The sequence below is a fragment of the Phymastichus coffea genome, unplaced genomic scaffold, assembly GCF_024137745.1.
Source record: "Phymastichus coffea isolate CEN01 unplaced genomic scaffold, Cenicafe_Pcof_1.1 PCOF00043, whole genome shotgun sequence".
In the NCBI taxonomy this organism is placed as follows: Eukaryota; Metazoa; Arthropoda; class Insecta; order Hymenoptera; family Eulophidae; genus Phymastichus; species Phymastichus coffea.
Genome location: NW_026706854.1, coordinates 1,917,198 through 1,934,681, shown reverse-complemented (window position 1 = coordinate 1,934,681; position 17,484 = coordinate 1,917,198). Strand labels below are relative to the sequence as shown.

The 17,484-nt window shown below is 43.0% G+C and overlaps 5 protein-coding genes across 12 annotated transcripts; 1 reads left to right on the top strand and 4 right to left on the bottom strand.

The window, feature by feature from the left end:
* Nucleotides 1–123: 123 nt before the first annotated feature.
* On the bottom strand, nucleotides 124–3,547 carry LOC131664343 (uncharacterized). 3 transcript variants are annotated; one of them, XM_058935356.1, is made up of 4 exons: nucleotides 3,412–3,547; nucleotides 1,632–1,723; nucleotides 477–1,549; nucleotides 124–402 (listed from the first exon to the last, which is right to left on the bottom strand). In XM_058935356.1, exons 3-4 carry the CDS (start codon nucleotides 1,497–1,499, stop codon nucleotides 127–129), a joined length of 1,299 nt encoding a protein of 432 aa, XP_058791339.1. In that variant the 5' UTR covers nucleotides 1,500–1,549; nucleotides 1,632–1,723; nucleotides 3,412–3,547; the 3' UTR covers nucleotides 124–126. The 3 variants fall into 3 exon arrangements, with proteins under 3 accessions (XP_058791339.1, XP_058791340.1, XP_058791338.1); XM_058935357.1 differs by lacking the exon at nucleotides 3,412–3,547 and adding an exon at nucleotides 3,263–3,390; XM_058935355.1 differs by lacking the exon at nucleotides 3,412–3,547 and adding an exon at nucleotides 3,324–3,389.
* LOC131664342 (probable dolichyl pyrophosphate Man9GlcNAc2 alpha-1,3-glucosyltransferase) lies at nucleotides 1,753–4,128 on the bottom strand. The gene is made up of 3 exons (XM_058935354.1): nucleotides 4,082–4,128; nucleotides 3,712–3,841; nucleotides 1,753–3,626 (listed from the first exon to the last, which is right to left on the bottom strand). Exon 3 carries the CDS (start codon nucleotides 3,532–3,534, stop codon nucleotides 1,900–1,902), a length of 1,635 nt encoding a protein of 544 aa, XP_058791337.1. The 5' UTR covers nucleotides 3,535–3,626; nucleotides 3,712–3,841; nucleotides 4,082–4,128; the 3' UTR covers nucleotides 1,753–1,899.
* Nucleotides 4,129–4,360: 232 nt separating this feature from the next.
* On the bottom strand, nucleotides 4,361–7,135 carry LOC131664341 (tudor domain-containing protein 15-like). 4 transcript variants are annotated; one of them, XM_058935352.1, is made up of 7 exons: nucleotides 6,333–6,463; nucleotides 6,026–6,204; nucleotides 5,890–5,957; nucleotides 5,604–5,797; nucleotides 5,386–5,530; nucleotides 5,104–5,328; nucleotides 4,361–5,023 (listed from the first exon to the last, which is right to left on the bottom strand). In XM_058935352.1, the coding sequence occupies exons 2-7, from the start codon at nucleotides 6,096–6,098 to the stop codon at nucleotides 4,586–4,588; spliced, it is 1,143 nt and encodes a 380-aa protein (XP_058791335.1). In that variant the 5' UTR covers nucleotides 6,099–6,204; nucleotides 6,333–6,463; the 3' UTR covers nucleotides 4,361–4,585. The 4 variants fall into 4 exon arrangements, with proteins under 4 accessions (XP_058791335.1, XP_058791333.1, XP_058791334.1 ...); XM_058935350.1 differs by adding an exon at nucleotides 6,928–7,135 and having other exon boundaries at nucleotides 5,890–6,849; XM_058935351.1 differs by having other exon boundaries at nucleotides 5,890–6,204.
* Nucleotides 7,136–7,263: 128 nt separating this feature from the next.
* Nucleotides 7,264–10,108, top strand: LOC131664210 (ankyrin repeat domain-containing protein 54-like). 2 transcript variants are annotated; one of them, XM_058935126.1, is made up of 4 exons: nucleotides 7,264–7,431; nucleotides 7,841–8,166; nucleotides 8,235–8,524; nucleotides 8,605–10,108. In XM_058935126.1, exons 1-4 carry the CDS (start codon nucleotides 7,428–7,430, stop codon nucleotides 9,041–9,043), a joined length of 1,059 nt encoding a protein of 352 aa, XP_058791109.1. In that variant the 5' UTR covers nucleotides 7,264–7,427; the 3' UTR covers nucleotides 9,044–10,108. The 2 variants fall into 2 exon arrangements, with proteins under 2 accessions (XP_058791109.1, XP_058791108.1); XM_058935125.1 differs by lacking the exon at nucleotides 7,264–7,431 and having other exon boundaries at nucleotides 7,828–8,166.
* On the bottom strand, nucleotides 9,405–17,424 carry LOC131664208 (sphingosine kinase 2-like). Of its 2 annotated transcripts, none has more exons than XM_058935122.1 (9): nucleotides 17,275–17,424; nucleotides 16,197–16,449; nucleotides 14,885–15,219; nucleotides 11,919–12,270; nucleotides 11,345–11,689; nucleotides 10,975–11,270; nucleotides 10,727–10,816; nucleotides 10,512–10,651; nucleotides 9,405–10,446 (listed from the first exon to the last, which is right to left on the bottom strand). In XM_058935122.1, exons 2-9 carry the CDS (start codon nucleotides 16,403–16,405, stop codon nucleotides 10,258–10,260), a joined length of 1,956 nt encoding a protein of 651 aa, XP_058791105.1. In that variant the 5' UTR covers nucleotides 16,406–16,449; nucleotides 17,275–17,424; the 3' UTR covers nucleotides 9,405–10,257. The 2 variants fall into 2 exon arrangements, with proteins under 2 accessions (XP_058791105.1, XP_058791106.1); XM_058935123.1 differs by having other exon boundaries at nucleotides 10,975–11,267.
* Nucleotides 17,425–17,484: the final 60 nt, after the last annotated feature.

The following is a 17,484-nucleotide window of genomic DNA, read 5'->3' as shown; positions in this document are numbered from 1 at the left end:
AAAATAGTACGTGTCTATGCATATGTGTGTGTACTATTGTTAAACTTGTAATAAATTGTTATTATTTATATTGTTATTATTTTTAATAAAGTAATATATTCAGATTTGTTCCATAAAAAATATGTACTAATGATTATCATAGGCAATAGCTACATCTAAACCGGAGCCCCCAATACTAGTTTCTACAACTGAAAATCCATTAGCGGTCAGCTCGCAAGTTATACTGTGCAGCTTGTCGGTAGGCATGTCGGGTGGAACGAGAGCGTAAACAAATCCACCACCTCCGGCACCCGTCAGCTTAGCCGAGAGACCATGCCTTCGGGCGATGGCGCAGATCGAATCGATAGTCGGATGGGACGTTTGGCAAGCAGTCAAGAGTCCCTGATTAACGTCAATCAAAGCCTGTGGGCGAACCGACAGAAAATTAGAAAACAGCAGAGGTTGGCCTACCGGAAAGCTGGGTAAAGGCTACTTACCGAGAGTTGCCGGCAAGCCTCGAGCAACTGAGCATCCTCGCTGCTCGGAGCCTTGACGATGTCGATAACGCGACGACTCAGTCGGTCGATGGCCTCGAAAATCGCATCGAACACCTCCGGATACTGCACGTGCAACCGGGCGAGCCTGTCGACAATGAGCTTGGTGCTTCTGGCGACGCGGGTGTCGACGAGCAGTACGCGCAACTCCGCCAGGCGACCAGCGCTAAGCGGTAGCAGTATCGGCTCCTCGCCCTTGCGGAACTCGATCACCGAGCCGAAGGTACAGACCTCGTTGTCCACGCCGGAGGGCGTGCCGTGCATGATCCTCTCGCAGCCGAGGGCATGACACGACACCTGACGAAGGGTCTGGCTATCGAGCATGAGCTTGCCGCAGCGCCGCAGCCGCGCCCACAGCAGGAAGCCGGCGACCAGGCACACGGAGAAGGAGGCGGAGCTGCCCAGGCCAGCGCCCAGCGGCAGCTCGGTGGTGAGTCGCAGCAAGAAGCCCGCCGTGGGCAGTTGGCACAGGTCTTCGGCCCAGGCCACGCGAGTCAGCGCGTACAGCGCGCACTCGAGACTGCACCGTTGGCGCTGATCCAGCGTGGCCGCGCCCTTCACGTGCTCGCGGGTGAAGTCGCGCGCACGCTCCAGCAGCTGCGCGTGGTCCGGCTCCTCGTCGGAGTCGTCGCGGGCGGCTTGCTCGCCCTCCGGCGCCAGCAGGCTCTCCTGCAGTCGATCCGCGGGTAGCTGGATCGACAGCCCGACTCCCGGCATCTCGATTTGGCAGCAGCCACCATCGGCCGGTTCCGGCAACTCCCTGAGAATCAGCGTGCTGCGCAGCTTCAGGCTCGCCGCCAGGGCTGTTTTGCCGTAGACGACCGAGTGCTCCCCAAACAGTATCACCTTGCCCGGCGCCGAGATCCTCAGCTCTAGGGACCCTTCTCTGTTGCTCGCTGGTCCGTCCACAGCTGAGGCTGCTAGCTTGACATTCTTCTTCTTTTCCATTGCTCCGGCCTCGAGCATTTTTGCAAAAATGCGTGGGTACTCGTCAACTCCTCTGCGAGAAATCTAATCTGCGTGTCAGTGCAAACAATGTACAAATCAGTTTTTACTCACTGACATATGCACTTTTTCTCTTTCAATTGCTGTACTTACTTGTGATGCGACAGAAGACTTTTCTCTTCGAATTTTTCAGATACTATAAAAACTGAAAACTTAACACCGCGACCGTCCGGCGGATCTACTTCCTACAACAAAATGAACAAAGTAACACGCGTCGTTAAAGATTGCTTGATTTGTATGAGAATGGAAGAAGGGGCTATGAAGAATAGACAACTACAAAGATTACCATAAAAAAAAAACTGTTTTTATTAATATCAATGCTCTCAAGTATTTACTTCTCTCTACATGTCAAATACATCATTCATTCTAATTTACCTTTATCAGGAGTCCAAAATATTTGCTTATAGTTGAAATAAATAAAAAAGACAGAAAAATGACAGCAAGAGTAAACTGATATGAGAAGAGAATAGAGATCTGGATATTTCTTTGGTGGTTCAATTAGTACGCTACAAATGGATATGAACAAAATTCCTATAAGTGATAAGCCAAATAAAGCATTGATACAACAATTATAATTCTCAAAACTTCTGACTTTTCTTTTGTTTTTTTCCTTCATTTCAATTGACTGCTGATAAAAGACTTGTGGCTCCATCCATGCAACAATTATTATGAAAAAAGTTAATAATGCAAGATAAGCTACAAATAATCCATCTCTTATCAATAATGGAAGGATACTAAAAACAGATATAATTAGAAACCAAAAACAACAGAAAGGATCTTTATGCAAGTATAATAAAACTGGTACTGCCACCAAAAGAATAGACTTTTCATGAACTTGAAAAGAGCATAAAAAGAAGGCTAGCGATGAGTTTATGAGAGCCAATAGAAACCGGTTTTTTGATGGTCGACAAAACAGATCTACACAACTAGGTAACAAAGCACAGACTGTAGTCACTAGACAAATGAGGGTAAGATGAAAGTTGGAAATGTGGCTTTTCAACTTGTATAAAATATTAAAGGTACACCAAATATTTGCAACTTTATCCTCAAAAATACCTCTCTTGATAGGAAAAAGTCGTGAAATAACATCTGTAAAAACTTGAACATTTATTAAAAATGGAGCCCAGACTGTGACGAATGTTACCAAAACTGTTAATGACACACCAACCAGTAAGTATAAAGATGACATTCTGTTTCTGGCCCTGAAGCATAAACCAAGAATATAAAAGAAAAATGGAAGAGCATGATACAGTTCCATTTGTTTGTAATTTAAAGCCAGGACAAAGAAACAAGATCCAAGCATTAATGAGTCTTGAAAAATTAAGGCTACAGATGCTATGAAAAATCCAAGGGAAACACAATTGTATTGAAAATGTCCATAATCAATCAAAATTATTCCAGGATAACAAAGTAAAGTAATTGATATAAAATAGCAATCATTAGAACAAATTTTTTTATAACTATTTTGATTTATAGAGTATGGTAATGCAGAGAAAGAAAAGTACAACACAGCAGGTATAAATATTAGCATGTCAACAACAAGAACTGACAATCTCATAAAATATTTGTGGCTACTAGATTCATAGCCCCTGGATTTGTGTAATTCCACAGATTTTGGATCATGTATATGGGCAATGCAAGCCACAAGAAAGCTGTGATAAGCTGTTAGTGGTGGATAATCTAATCCCCAATATTGCAAATCATTATTGGATGAATTGGAATACCACTGTGAAATTGGAAGATTTAAGGTGACTTCTTGCCAGTGGCGCTGAGCTTCATAATCACCATAAATTGGTGGTGTATTTGCCCCACTGTAAGGATACTGAGATGTACACAATCTAAGAAGCAGAGCTAAACTAATGATCAAACCAACGTTTAATACATCAAAGGCACTCTTTTTTGTTTGTTTCTTAAAATCCTCTGTTCTGGGATTATGGATCAAGTTGTTGCTCTCATTCTTGTTGGGAGCCTTTGTTGTTGTGCTTTCTCTGTACATTATTTTTTTTAAATTTCAATTTAGCGTAACATTTGTTAGTAGAGCAGATTATCAGAGTGTGCTTGTGACAATCAATTAGCCCTCCTTGTATGCTGTAAAAGTGAGGTTTTGCATTGGCGTCTCACACGCAACTTGACATGATTTTTTTATCAATACATATTGATTGAATTTACTTACGAAGTACACAGGTACGAGCTCTTTTTCAAGATTGTTTTGTATGTAATCTTTGGAATATGGCATGTTTGCCACGTTAACTCTCAATTTTCCCACACTCCACAGTCCACTTAAGGCTCTCTCCAGATAAGATCTAAGGGTCAGAAAACCAAGCGGTATTTTGTCACAGTCCGCTGTTTCGCTCTATTCCAATTCTGTAGTGACAATAGTTAAAAGCAATCTGGCAAAAGCGTTGTCGGGGTCGGAAGTTGATTGAGGGGTCACAGTTGATTAGAAGAAAAAATATATATAAATAAGAATAATGTTGATCTATAAAACTACACAAAATAACAATAACAATGAAAAAAGTTAATTTAGTAAATTAATTAGTTACTTTTTTCTAGTCAACTGTGTTTATACGTTCCGACCCCGACATATCAGAACGCTATTGCCAGATTGTTTTTAACTATTAGTAGTACAGAATTGGAATAGAGCCAAACAGCGGACTGTGGCAAAATACCGCGTGGTTTTTTGACCCTCGGATTTTATCTGGTGAGAGCCTAACTATCGAGCCGGAAGCCTTGGTTAATGAAAAATATTTAAATTTTATTGACATATATGTAACGTCAACGAAGTGAAAAAATTTTGCGAGGAATTAGGAAATGAAGCGAATTTATTCTATGTACATACATTTTAAATTCATTGTATAAAAATGTGTATATAAAATATATTTATATATATATATATATATATATGATTTTTAAAAAAGTAAAATTGTTTTCTATCTACAGTAAGAAAAAATAAATTGCGCGTTCGAATCATCAATGACGTAAATAATTAGTTACGAGAAAAAAATAGATCAATCTCGCACTTAGTAAACCTGCTACTGCTTTTTTTCTTATATCTTTGTAAACATGATTAATTTCTCCAACTCTTTTAAAGCTTCTGTAATATGCTGTTTTTTTATAACTAATTTTTGTGTCTCACAATTTTGGATATTATCAATGCCTGTATTTTCACAATGATCAACATAGTAATTATTATTTGAAAGAATTGTCTTGGCACTGTCTTTATTTTTTTCTTCGACAGACCCACTGAGATTGCTAGAAGTTGACTGAAGATTTTGTTTTTCAAGTAATTGAAGTCTTGTCTTATACTTTTTTAATGCTTCCAATTGCTTTGCAGGCCTGACATAGCTTGTAGAATATTGTTGTTCTTCACTTGATATGAAATTGATTTCTTTTCTAACAAACATTGCTAAATCATTTGATACCAACCAATGATTTATTGTATTACTAGTGCAGACATCAATTAAATCAACTGTAATTGAATTGTTCTAAAACAAAATAGAAATAAATGTAAATTAGTTTATTAATAGCAGTAAAATTAATATTAATAGAAAGATTATAATTATACCTCTTGATTTCTGTTATGTATAGAAACAAGAAAATCTTTTTCTATTGTTTTATCAACAAATTTTTCAATTGCCTCTTGAGTCCATTTGTTGCAACTTGCTGTTGGTTTAACATCATACAAGCAACTAGGTATTGCTTGTGCAGGTAAATATGAAAATTTTTTGTGCAAAAAATAAAGTTTGTTAGCTTTGTAAGCTTTTGTGGTGCCATAATCATAAAATAATATCTGAAATTTTAATGATTTCAAAAAATATAATTATTTTACCATTTGTAATGAACTTACTATTGAAGAATTCAAATTTGCTGCACTTTTAACTATGCCCCTGTGCCATCGATTGGAATAGAGACAGGCAACATGTAACCCTGGTTTTAATACAATTGGTGGTACTTTGTATTTATCTAAGTCAGCCTGACCAAGATAAAATTCTCTAAACAAAATTTTTCATGATTATATTTATGATACTAATGAATTGTTTAATGTAATTCAAATTATCAACCAACTGTAAATTATCCATAAGTTTAATTAATTTGCGTTTGTTTCTATGTAGTATTATCCAGAAGAGAGATGGATTATATATTTCAGAAACAATAACACCAGAATTGTCCAAAACTGTGGCTACATTGATTTGTTTAACGGAATCTTCAAAGTTCATAAATTCTTTTGGAATTAATCTTTTTGACAGAGCCTTGGAACACTTATAAAAAATATAAAAAACATTCTTTTATTTTGCAATTGTTGAATGTTGAACAAACAAAAATACAGAAAGATGGTAAAATAAGTACTTACAGAATGTAAAGTAAATAAGGCATGTGAAGTATCAACTTTAATATCATCTGCAACTTTTTCAATAGAATCTGCAACAGTTGAATTCTTTAATTGATTATTAACCAACATTTCTGTTTCACTCGAAAAAAGTTTGTACTTGAAGCTATTGGGTGGTCTTGTGCATTTAAAAATGCTTGCTGGTAAAACAGCAATAAATTCAACAATATCATTGAAACCCAAATTACGATATTCCAATTCAATTCCGTATTCTTTTAGATATAAATAAGGAAGTTGTTGACACCATATTCCCTCTGGATATTTTTCAGTCAACAGCTTCTGCAAACGTTTTATGGTTTTTGGTTTAATAATAAAATTGCACAATAAATTTTCTTGACTATAAGATGTTGCTTCATCTTTTAAGTAGATGCTATTTTTATTATGGAATAACATGTGACTCAGCATACCCAGCTGAGCATTCAAGTCGCCAATGGTATATGAACATTGAACTCCAATGATGGTTTCAATTTCAGCCAAAAGATCAACTTTATTAACACATCCTTTACTTGATAATTTCAATATCAATGTTGTCAGCAAAATAGGATCAATATAATTTGAATGAAATCTTGATTTATGCTGTAATTTTTTACATTTTCCGTTTGTTTTTTGTCTTGCAATCAGAGAACTAATATGCTTAGTTTTTTCGCTTTCAACAGGATAAACATATGTTACACTGGTTGTTTTATCCATACAGAGTCTTACTGTATCTGGTATACTTAACAAAAACTCTTTTAAACTACAGAAATTGTAATCTTTAAAAGGTATGGGGTCTCCAAGTTGAGATTCAAATAGATGAGGAAATTGATCTAATGTCACTCTCTCACGACTGTTCGCAATCAGGATACTCTTTATTTCTCTTTTCAACTCTTCCAATTTTTCCAAATTCAATGAGGTCAACAGGTGGGGTCTCATTGTTGACGTTTCCTGTAAAAATAATCTGGAATTACATGTCGAGTTTTTCATTAACACGTTATTTAGGTATTAAAATATGTTTATTACAACCTAATATGAGCAACTAATTCACGATAAATTGTCAACAGACGAAATAATTTGAATAGGTTACTTTGTTATTGACTGCGCTGTTTAAGTCAGTTAAAGTTAAATTAACTTGGTTAGGCCGTTAGTCACGATAGGCACGTGCGATACTACGCGATAACTAACGCAACGCTACAAGTTGCAACACGCTAATATAATTACTAATTCTTTTTTTTATTTATATACCCGTATGTACCGAGTGAAGTTGGCTTCTCTTCATCCCAACTATGATGGAGGAGAAGTAAGAAGAACCTATGACAGTGCTGCCCCCAGCCCATAGCAGTCCAGCTGATTTCATGTCCATTGAAGCAATAGACCTTTAAATGCTATAGTCGAGCAAATACACAAAGAAAAGTATTCGGACATGAAAGTGTTTTGTTTTTTTCGAAACGAATTTTTAGGATGACAAATAGTGCATCGAAAATCAACGAAACCAAGTGAATTAAGAGCGTTTACGATCCGTTAAAATGGGTATAAAATACACACAGATTTATCTTTAATAGCAAGATCATTGAACTAAGTATTTTGACCACTGTTATACTTATTTCAAGGGTGTTGTTTGAGTACATATAATATATATTGTGATGAAAAAAATCGTGTATTTTTTGTAATTGTTGAAACTGATTAAAATGGCAGCAACGTTATGAATACGCATTTACAATGTGACCGGCCTCCATTGGACAATGATACTAATATCCATAGATCGCGATTGTGAAACGTTTCTATCAAAGTATCTATCAAATACTGTGTTCAATATTCATTTTAATGGCGTTTTTATTTTCTCAACTGCAATTTTATGTGTATTCTGTTAAGACAAACGAAATTATCTCAAACTTCCTCTTGCAATTATAATTTTATTTATTTGTAATGAATTCCACAGACTCTGGAGTCGAGACAGGCAATGATTCTAACGACAGTTCAGCTAATCAGCATGAAAATATCATCTTGATGAACTTCATAGGAACATGTAATAATAAACCAATAATAAGAATTAATAACGCTTCAAGTTCTGTTTCTGTTGCAAATGAAAATTCATCGATTGATTCTCTAAGTGACAAAGCAATGTCTACTGAAAATGTAAATAATGATTCAGTGGATGATAAATCTCCAGTCAATCAGAACCTTCAAAGCACACCAAATAATAGTTTGGTCAGTGTTAGTACTTTCAATTCTGGTCTAGTTTTCCCACTCACTGATAGGGCAAAGGTTAGTTGATTTATTATGTTAAGAGTAATTTCAATATGTTGATAAAATTTTACATTTTGTAATTGTAGATTTGGGACATAAAAATACCATCAAGGTTTTGGCCAAGTGGTGGTGATTTTCCAACACCGAGGGACTTTGTTCAACAGACCATTTGCAAATCAAGTAAATCCAAAAGTGCTCGTTGGCAAAGGTTACGTTGCATTGAAATGAACGTCACCAATTGTAAAGATGAGCGTAGGATGCGCTTGGCTGCTGCTACAAACAACGTTGAAGTTATGCAGCGGCTATTGGAAGCAGGAATTTCGCCAAATAATTCAGATGAACAAGGACGATCTCCTTTGCATTTGGCTTCCTGCAGGTACTCGTCATTAAACTTTAATAGAATAGCTGCAATTTTCCTAGAATAATCATGTTTTACAATTCATTTTTATTTTTCAGAGGGTTCACGGAGATGGTGAGTCTTCTTCTGCGATATGGAGCAGATCCTAATCGTAAAGATTCTATTGGGAACACACCCCTGCACCTTGCAGCAGTAACAAGCAAAATGTCCGTTGTAACCTTGTTATTGATGGCTGGAACTGATGTTTTATCTCTAGATAGTCATGGCCATAATCCTCTGCAACTTGCACAAACCAAACTCCGAGTACTCCAAAACTGCGCCCGAGATGACTCCGATATGAATAAAATAAAAGATGAGGTACGAAATGTCATCAGTATGCTGATGGCTTATTTGCAAAAACAGAAGGATACTCAGGACCAGGTCGAGGCGTTAAGCTCTTTTTGCTCGCGACTTTCTCTTTCCAATACGTCTGATCAGGTTCAAGATGATGTTAGAGATTTATTGGCTAATATTAATTCGCTCAAGTTGACCAATTAAGTTTCGTTTTTAGAATTTATTAACTTAAGTTCAACTTTTTACGACATTAAATTATCAAATAATACAATGAAAAAGAAAAGATAGAAGAAGAGAAGAAACGTAACGAAATATTTACTTGTCAATTCTTAACGCCATTTCGAGCTCTATGAGCTGTTAAATATTTTAAAACATAACTTAAAATACTTAATGCCTTGCCAGAATTTTATATAAAAACGCTTGTCACTTCTTATTGGATCACTTCATTTTTAATAAACAATTTACTTTTCGTTTATGCATCGAGATATACCATCTTTTGTATGTGAACCGCTGTATATAATGGTTTTTTTTTGTTATATATACACATCATTAGAAAGTAAGTACATAAACAATGTAAATGATTTCTTTATTATAACTGTTCTTTCATAGTTACAAAGCATAGAATTTTTTCTGTCATAATTTTCAATCTCTATAGTATATAATGGTACTATTGTGTAATAAACGGTATAACTCATTTTTGGACGAAATATACGCAAGATTTACAAAATAAAATTACTCGTTATTTTCCATTCTCATAATAAGTGTTTTTCATCAATGTAAAAATCTGCATGCTACTACTTTTTCAACAGACTGATGGAGATCTCAATCAAAAAGCACATTTACATCATATCTACAAAACAGCTACAAAAAAACTAATCTAATAAGAACAAACAATGTACCCATTTAAAAAAGTATCTAAAAATTAACATATAGTCTAAATCTTAATTTTGACATGACATCACAGAATTGGCTAGAAAACACACACACACATATATATACACACACACACACATATATATATATATATATGTATATGTATATGTATATATATTATATAGTGCTGGATTATCCAAAACTATAAGCTGAATCTCCGACGGAAGAGACTTGTAAGGTTGGCATGTACAAGCAGGGAGTCGTTGAAATCATTTACTTCTATATATTATATCGCTGGCACAATATAATCTGCGGATTAAAACTGGAAATGTTGATATAAAAAAATCGACGGCCACTTTGTCAGACTTCTCTCACATTTTCTTTCAGCTACTTATTCACTAATCAACAGACATAGGAATGTATATATAATATCTTAATTGCAAACGATTTCTTTTTCTGTTTCTTTGTTATTTGGCTCGGCTGCGTGGAATATACTTTTGTAGGTTTCCTTTTACTTTCATCAACAGATACAGTTTTATTATTTATCAAGGACACATGACGGTGGCGAGTGACGGAAATATTTCCCCTTGGAGAGGTCCATAGTCAACTTGCTCACCATCAACTGTAAGCAAACCGCTGGAATCTTCGGCTGGCTCGATTCTGAATGCTCGGACGGGTATCATTTCCACATTTGGACAGCTAAGGTGCGAGCCAGTGCTGAATCCCAGTAGGAACTGTCGAAGTAATGAGTATATTTTAATAAAAAATCTTGGAATCGATTGCAACATCGTAAACATACCTGTAGTAAATTTGTTCGACTAATTCCCGCTTTGATTATCAAAAGCCAAATGATACCGTCGTTGAGCTTCGCTTGGGGGGCAAAAAGGCAGTCCTGTCCTAAATGAGATTGATACGCGGCTTGCACCATAATAAATTCACCTGCAATCGAGCCGATAGTCAGAAAAATATCAAACCACGATAAAATAGAGAAAGAAAATTTCTTGCTACGCGTACCTTCAATTCTGGTCCACGAGCTCGGTACTTTGGTCGTGAGCGCGGGCAGTGACGACGGAGGCCCATAAGTAATGTTGCTACTCTCCAAGTCTAAAAAAAGTAGAAGCGAAATTGAAGCGCTGATTCTGCATATGCACATACAGCTTCATTAGACAGACGTAGGCGCGTGTTTGAGACAGAAGAAGCGACTAATGAGCGGACTCGTTGACTTTATTCGAGGAAAAGAAAAAAACGGTGTGTAGACTCACTGCTGTCGTTGAGGTCCTCGACGCTATGGTAAGTACTGGAGATGGAGCCCGAACCGGTACTAAAGTAGGCGGACTTGCGCGACCTGGCCGAGTAGAAGCTGTCGCATCTGCGCCTCAAACCAGTGGTCGCCGCCTCATTGCCGCTCGTTTCCAGCGCCAAGGTCTCCGTGACGACTCCTCGACCTTTATCCTGTAGCTCGGCGTAGTCGCACTCGTCCTTGACCTCGAACGCGCGCTCGTCCACGTCGAACATGCCGTCGAAGCTCCGCGACTCGCGTATCTCGCTGGCGAAGCTGCTGCGTTGATTTAAACGTGAGCTCGTCGTGAAAGTTGAAAATCGAGGAAAAAGAGGAAAGAGAGGCAAACTCACTGGTCAAGATCGTCTCCGCAGCTCTTGGAGTGGCTGATCCTCGCGTCGCCGTTGCTCTTGCCCAGGCCATTGGTCTGAGCTTCGCAGGCCAGGTACGAGACGACGCCCTTGTAAGTCCTCAGGTTAATGAGCCTGGCGAGGCTCCAGACGGTGAAGCGCTGGCCGCCGATGGCGCGCAGCCTTTCGCTCTCGATGTCGATGTCAGCGAGGAAGCCCCAGCCGACCGACAGGAACGAGAACAGGGTCTGCTTGCGCGTCTCCACGCGCACCAGGTCCATCCTGTTGAGCCTCCGGCGCACCACCGACAGCGCGCTGATCAGCATCGGGTTCTGGTCGAACGGCTCGCTGCGCCCAACACGTTACATTATCCATTAATACTAAAGGCGCGGGCGGACGCGCGAGCGTCTATTGCGAAACCGGCGACATTCGGAAATTAGCATAATTATCCAAGCGCGTCACGCGCTCTGCCTTGCGGGCACCGCGACCAAAGACTCACGCGGCAGGCGTCCGCGCTGGGTGGCCGAGCGCGCCCGAATAATCGTACTGTCGATCGGTCGACCGCCGAGACACTCACCCTTTGGAGAAGGCAATGGACTTGGCGAGCCCGTTGCCGGAGCCGCAAGGGATGACTCCGATGGGCAATCGCTTAATACAGGTGTCCCAGTCGGGCCTCTGCAGCAATCCGTTGATCGCCTCGAAGACGATGCCGTCGCCGCCGACCAGCACCAGTCCCGACCACTGACCGAGGTCGCGAGTGCGCACCAAGTCGCGCGCGTAGTTAGAGTGGCGCGTGATGTACAGGTCGTAGGTCAACTCGGCCTCCGACAGAATCGGATGCACGCGGCGCTGGAACGCCTCGCGACCTCGGCCCAGGCCCGACTTTGGATTCAGGATCACCAGCAGATTCTTTAGCTCGGTTGGACAGGCTGCAAAATATTCAGCCGCTCGTTTATAAATAGCGAGGCTCTCCTTCTCTCGTACTCCCTCCCGATTGAGCGTTCGCATCGATCGCCTCGCGACAAGCGTTTCTCGCCTTTCCTTTATCGCGCGCCGCTGTATTTACCTCTTCTACGACGAGATTGAGATCAGTCGCGGAGAGACGACGGCATCGGTTATGGCTTTTTTACGTGCGTATGTTGACGTTTGTGCACGAGGACAGCGCGCGAGATTTCGTTTCTCGTGCTCGCGCGTTCGCTAGTTATGCAAAGCACTCGAGCCGCGCAGCAGGAGAAAAAGAGCGCAGTTTTCTTTCTATAGCTTATCGAGGAGCTTGAATGTGCTTTTTTCTCCTAATACCTTCGACAACGGGTTTTGCGTCGGTGATGCTTCGATCGACGCAGACGTAAGACGATTTCCGTCATTATTTGAACAACAAGATTATACTCGGACGAAATTGTGCCGACTCGCAATTGCGCGTGCGCTGTGCGTCATCGCGACAAAAAAGAAAAAAAAAAAAACTACGTCAAACTGATTGCCCCCGAAGACGTTAGATCACTGCGAGTCTATCCATCGTGTACGCGCGCTCATTACCTGCGGCACGAATTCGACGGTTGAAGTGAGCGCGCGGAAGCGCAAAGCGACGCGCGGCGGATCACGACGCAACGCCTCGCGCGTGGACATTAATTTTCGCTTTGCAGCGAGCCTCCCCGCCGCGTCCACGGGGCTAATAGCTCGCTTATCGCCGGGCCGAACTGGTCGACGCTTCCGAGAACGCTATTGGCGCGTCAAAGCCGTGCTCAGCAAAAGGAACAATAGAGAAAAACAAATTCGATTCGCGGCAGCGAGGAGCAGATGCGCTCCTCCGACGACGGCGAGAATTTTTTTGCAATCGACGGCAAACTCATCAGGCCGCGACGCCGTCGCGAGGATTGACGAACGAGCGAGTCCTCCGACCAGCGTCCTTCGGCGTCGTGACGCACGCGCCAGCGGGCAAAAACAGTCCAGCGCGGCAAGACAGTGCAGCTACGCTAAGCACCCGACTCGCGCGAGGAATCGGCGCGCCCGAGTTACGCACTGGAAATTAAAGCCATTCGGCTCGCGTAACGTTGACGTTGCGCGCGTAGGGTCGCCCCCCCCCCCCGCGAGTGCCTTCTTTTTTCGCCGTCACGCAACCAATGAGTATATTGATAGACTCAATTGGCCGTTGCGCAACGTGAGAATATTTTCACCGACGTCTGCGAGAACGTCTTTCTCTCTCTCTCTCTCTCTTTCCCCTTTGATCGAGTAAAGAATTTCGCTTTGCTTTGTCTTGCAGTCTCTCCACTCGTGGCCTTTGAATTTCTTTCTCCCGAGTAACTTTTTCTTTTCTCAAATCACCATTTCGAGTGGTCGTCAAAGTAGGCGACAAAAAAAAACATTTGCGTTGAATCACGATATTCCTAGTCGTCGAGACGCGTGTAAGTGTCATGACTTTGACGTGTGTGAGAGAGAGAAAAAATAAGCATAATTTACACGCTAAATCTTTGCAAGAGTTAATGATCCTCTTTTTTGCATCGAAATTGGGCCCGCGAGCGTAGATTAAAAAATAAGTTACGAAAAGGTCAAAGAGCGCGCGCCAGAACGATTTCTTCATTGACTCTGACAGGAAAAATGCACACGCCTTCGAAGTGTACGCGTCATCCGCCTCGGAAAAGCGAGTTTGTCAGGCAGTTGATCGCGCGATAAACACGTAAGAAAACTCAGTAGCACGAGTACTTTTCCGTGCAGAAGAAAATGGAACTAGATGGTCGCGACAAAACGAAAAAAAAACCGGGCGCGACGATCGTCTATCGATTAAAGCTCCGAGATAACGAGCCAATTGAAAGCAAACGTCGGCTGCATTCAATAAACAATTCGTTGAACCTGTCGCGGACGCGGCTGAGAGCCGAGCGGCGAAATAAACAAGTCCTTGAAAGCGATCGATTCCCACATGACCGAAATGGGGATCGGGATGGGCGCGTTATGCAAGTCAAGGACTCCGCCTCTCGCCGATCGACTTCCTCCTGCTCTCCTGCTGGAAAATCGCGGTCACTGTGCCAAGCCCCGTCGATCAAAGCCCACGCCGAGGACTGCATCGGCTAGTAGTGGCTTCGTGAGCGCCTGTCCGCCGTCTCGCCTGCCGACGATATTTCGACACCTGCGGCCGCGACGACCTAGCATGGCCAGTGCGCGCCGAAAGGAGGTCACTTTTAATCATCGAGTCGAGCGAGCCTAAAATTCAGATAAAGCGCGTTCCGTATCGACCGAACGCGCGCACGATAGCCGAGCGCTCGAGCTGGCGTATTCGCAGCCTGATATTATCGACGCCAATATAAAGCTACGTGATAAATGTGTCCGTGTGCGCCAGGTATTGCATAATAAATTTGCGATCCAGAGCCTCGTAATTCCAGTGATTAGGCGCACGCAAGTCCGAAAAGCTCGTACGTAGGTGCTCCAGTCAGAGCTGGGCTGTAGCTTCGTGAGTGCAAGTCGCAGACGGCCGAGACGTCGTCCGAATTTCGTCGCGTCGCTCGATCCGCTGATCGAGAGAGGCGCACCTCGCGCAGCCCATCCCGCACTCACCGCTCAGCAGCGACTGCAAATTCCTGTGCGCGGGGCTCATGTAGGGCTTGGGTATGGGCTCGCCGGCGACGAGGCACTTGACGGCAAGTCGCCAGCGGCTCGCCTCGCGCAGGTTGTCCTCGTAGCGGTCGAAGCTGCGAAACCGCAAGGTGACGGTCATGCGCTCGCGCCGGCGCCGCTTCAGCGTGTACGCGTACACGTAGAGGTAGGCCGAGCTGTCGTACTCGTCGCTCGGCTGGACCGTCTCCGTCGACTCGACGAGACGTGGCTGGCCGCGGGACGCTCCCGGGCCGCAGGCGCAACTCCCCGCGCTTCGGCGCTTCGAGCGCATGCACCTGCCAACAAACAACCAATTGTTCGTCAAGTGTCCTCGGCATTCTCGGCGCAACGCTCGATCACGCCAGCATTTTATCTCTCCATCCACTCGAAGCTGACGGCTCGCGTTCTTTCCTGAAAAAATGATTCGCCAGAGCGTGCCGTGCAATTTTCTTCTTCCTCGATCCGACTGGATCTTGATTGCTAATGACTGAGTTCTGCGCGCGCGCACGCTCCGTCAATACTTTGGCACCGCTTCGCGAAACGCGCGCTCGCGCTGTTCACCTGAACGAGGCGCGTTGGCAACCGGCAATCGCCGCGTTTCCGACTGGTTCCGTGCGCGCCGTACTCTCTACCTCGAAAGCTGATAGGGAAACCCGGAACGACGTGGCAGCGGCTGCTGTCCTGCTGACGTGGCGGCTAAGGGTCTAAACACGTTGCAGAGCTCCTGTAAAAATAGGCGGAAAGGTACGCGCGTAATCCGCTTTTATCTGGGACGCCACCGCACGCCCGTACTCTTTCGCTTTATCTTCGCTCCAACGTTCCTTTGATTTCGTACGATTGTCGCGGCACAAGCGCGAGCGGCAACCGGACGAGACCTTCACTCGCGGATCTCGACTGGCTCGCCGTAATGTGTTCCGCCGAACGAACGATCACGCGTGTGTTGCGCGCGGCGGAATCGACTTTTTGTCAAACACACACGGATGTGCGGCATTCTTTCGTGCGCTGCCTATGGCGGCATCCAATTTTTTCGTCGACTCGACGTAAGCCTAATCCGCGAATCGACTGCGGAATAACTCTCGGAACGACTGAACGTAACTCGCGAGATTAACAGATTATCTCGGGGTAAGAATTTCTCGGGCATTTGTTTGACATTTCGCAATGTACACCGAGTCGGCTAGCGAGCCCACAAGGAACAACCTTGAACGAGTATATCTCGAAAAATTTCGCAACGCCAGGCCGTCCCATTAATAGACTCGCATTAATAAACGCTTACCTGCATCCGACAATGTCATCGACGCGGATAGTTTCGGTTTTGCTGGCCGCATTGCCGCAGTGACTTTCCTTCCTTAGGCTCAGTCCCCTCTCGCTGAGTCTCACCCTGTAGACGGTGTTGCGCTTCGACGACACGTAAAACGTCTCCTCGAGGATCGCGTCCTTGCGTTGCTCCTCGGCAGCTTGCGACATCTCCGCGTCCTTTCTCATCCTCGACACTCTCTTTCTCTCTCTCTCTTTCACTCTTTCTCTCGCTGCGCGAATAAGCAACAAAGAAACACCGTCTGATTAGTCTCTCCAATGCACGTGTGATAGCAATGTGTTTGCGCTTGTGTAACCGAGCGCCGCTCGCACGCGAATATTTTGAGTTTCTCGTTATTTTCATTTTTTTCGCGTGTACGTCAATGCGCCGGCCGCTGCTCCATTGTATAAATAAAACAAATTTCGTAAGCGAGTGATAAAACATCTCCGGCTCGTTTGATAATACGCGCTCTATCGCGGCGCCGGAGACTAGATGGATTATTAACTGATCCATGTGTGTGTGTGAATACAGTAATTTTTTCGGCTACGTTGAGATTGACGCTAATCCAGGTTCCGTGCAAGTGACGAGCGTCCTCGCGATGTGCAATTTTCCACTAGGAATAACACGCCAGACGTTTAATATAAGCTTCAGAAGCTTCTCTGGAGCATTCACATGCGAACACGTGAGCTCATAAAAGGTAATTAGCTTTTGTTCCTTTTCCACTAAACTCTATGATTAATCTGCGCACGGTGTCTTTATCGAGCGATAACTCATATTGACTAGACAAATAAGAAGGAAAAGTGCGATTTGTCAACGTGCCATTAAATTGCTATAATAAGCAGCTTGGAATACGTTGTCTTAGCTGTACTTGTTGCGCAAAACGAAAACAATTCAAGATCTAACGTTACGAGCAGCTCGAAACCCAATACACCACATGGCACTATTGTACACGAGAGTACACTCACACTCGTCCGTACAAAAGAGCTCGCGTTCAACGAACATCTTCTGATGTCTCATGCCCAAAACAACCAATTAAATAACCCCGTATCACGCTCACCTTGCCGAAGTAGAAATCTAACGGTGGGCCATTTTTTCTCCCTCACTTCGAATATACACAATCTTTTTTCTGCCTCTCTACTAACTATTAATGTACGCCAGTGGGCACTTAGAAGAGTCGGCTCGTCCGCGCGCAACCAACGCGTGTACTGCACTACTGGACTCTACTCGTTCGCGCGATTTCAGGCTGCCGCTGGATTGAACGGGCGAG

Bases quoted from the DNA above. Each gene is read 5' to 3' on its own strand.
- LOC131664208 (XM_058935122.1), bottom strand. From the start codon at position 16,405: ATGAGAAAGGACGCGGAGATGTCGCAAGCTGCCGAGGAGCAACGCAAG. The intron at 12,271-14,884 runs GTGAGTGCGGGA...AATATTTTGCAG, and splicing joins TTTGCAGTCGCTGCTGAGCG to CCTGTCCAACCGAGCTAAAG. The intron at 10,652-10,726 runs GTACGCGTAGCA...GCTCGATTGCAG, and splicing joins CTCGTGGACCAGAATTGAAG to GTGAATTTATTATGGTGCAA.
- LOC131664341 (XM_058935350.1), bottom strand. From the start codon at position 6,837: ATGAGACCCCACCTGTTGACCTCATTGAATTTGGAAAAATTGGAAGAG. The intron at 5,531-5,603 runs GTTGGTTGATAA...AATTTTGTTTAG, and splicing joins AAACTTATGGATAATTTACA to AGAATTTTATCTTGGTCAGG. The intron at 5,024-5,103 runs GTATAATTATAA...ATTTTGTTTTAG, and splicing joins TACATAACAGAAATCAAGAG to AACAATTCAATTACAGTTGA.
- LOC131664210 (XM_058935125.1), top strand. From the start codon at position 7,828: ATGAATTCCACAGACTCTGGAGTCGAGACAGGCAATGATTCTAACGAC. The intron at 8,167-8,234 runs GTTAGTTGATTT...TTGTAATTGTAG, and splicing joins CACTCACTGATAGGGCAAAG to ATTTGGGACATAAAAATACC. The intron at 8,525-8,604 runs GTACTCGTCATT...TTTATTTTTCAG, and splicing joins TTGCATTTGGCTTCCTGCAG to AGGGTTCACGGAGATGGTGA.
- LOC131664342 (XM_058935354.1), bottom strand. From the start codon at position 3,534: ATGTACAGAGAAAGCACAACAACAAAGGCTCCCAACAAGAATGAGAGC.
- LOC131664343 (XM_058935356.1), bottom strand. From the start codon at position 1,499: ATGCTCGAGGCCGGAGCAATGGAAAAGAAGAAGAATGTCAAGCTAGCA. The intron at 403-476 runs GTAAGTAGCCTT...GTTCGCCCACAG, and splicing joins AGGCTTGCCGGCAACTCTCG to GCTTTGATTGACGTTAATCA.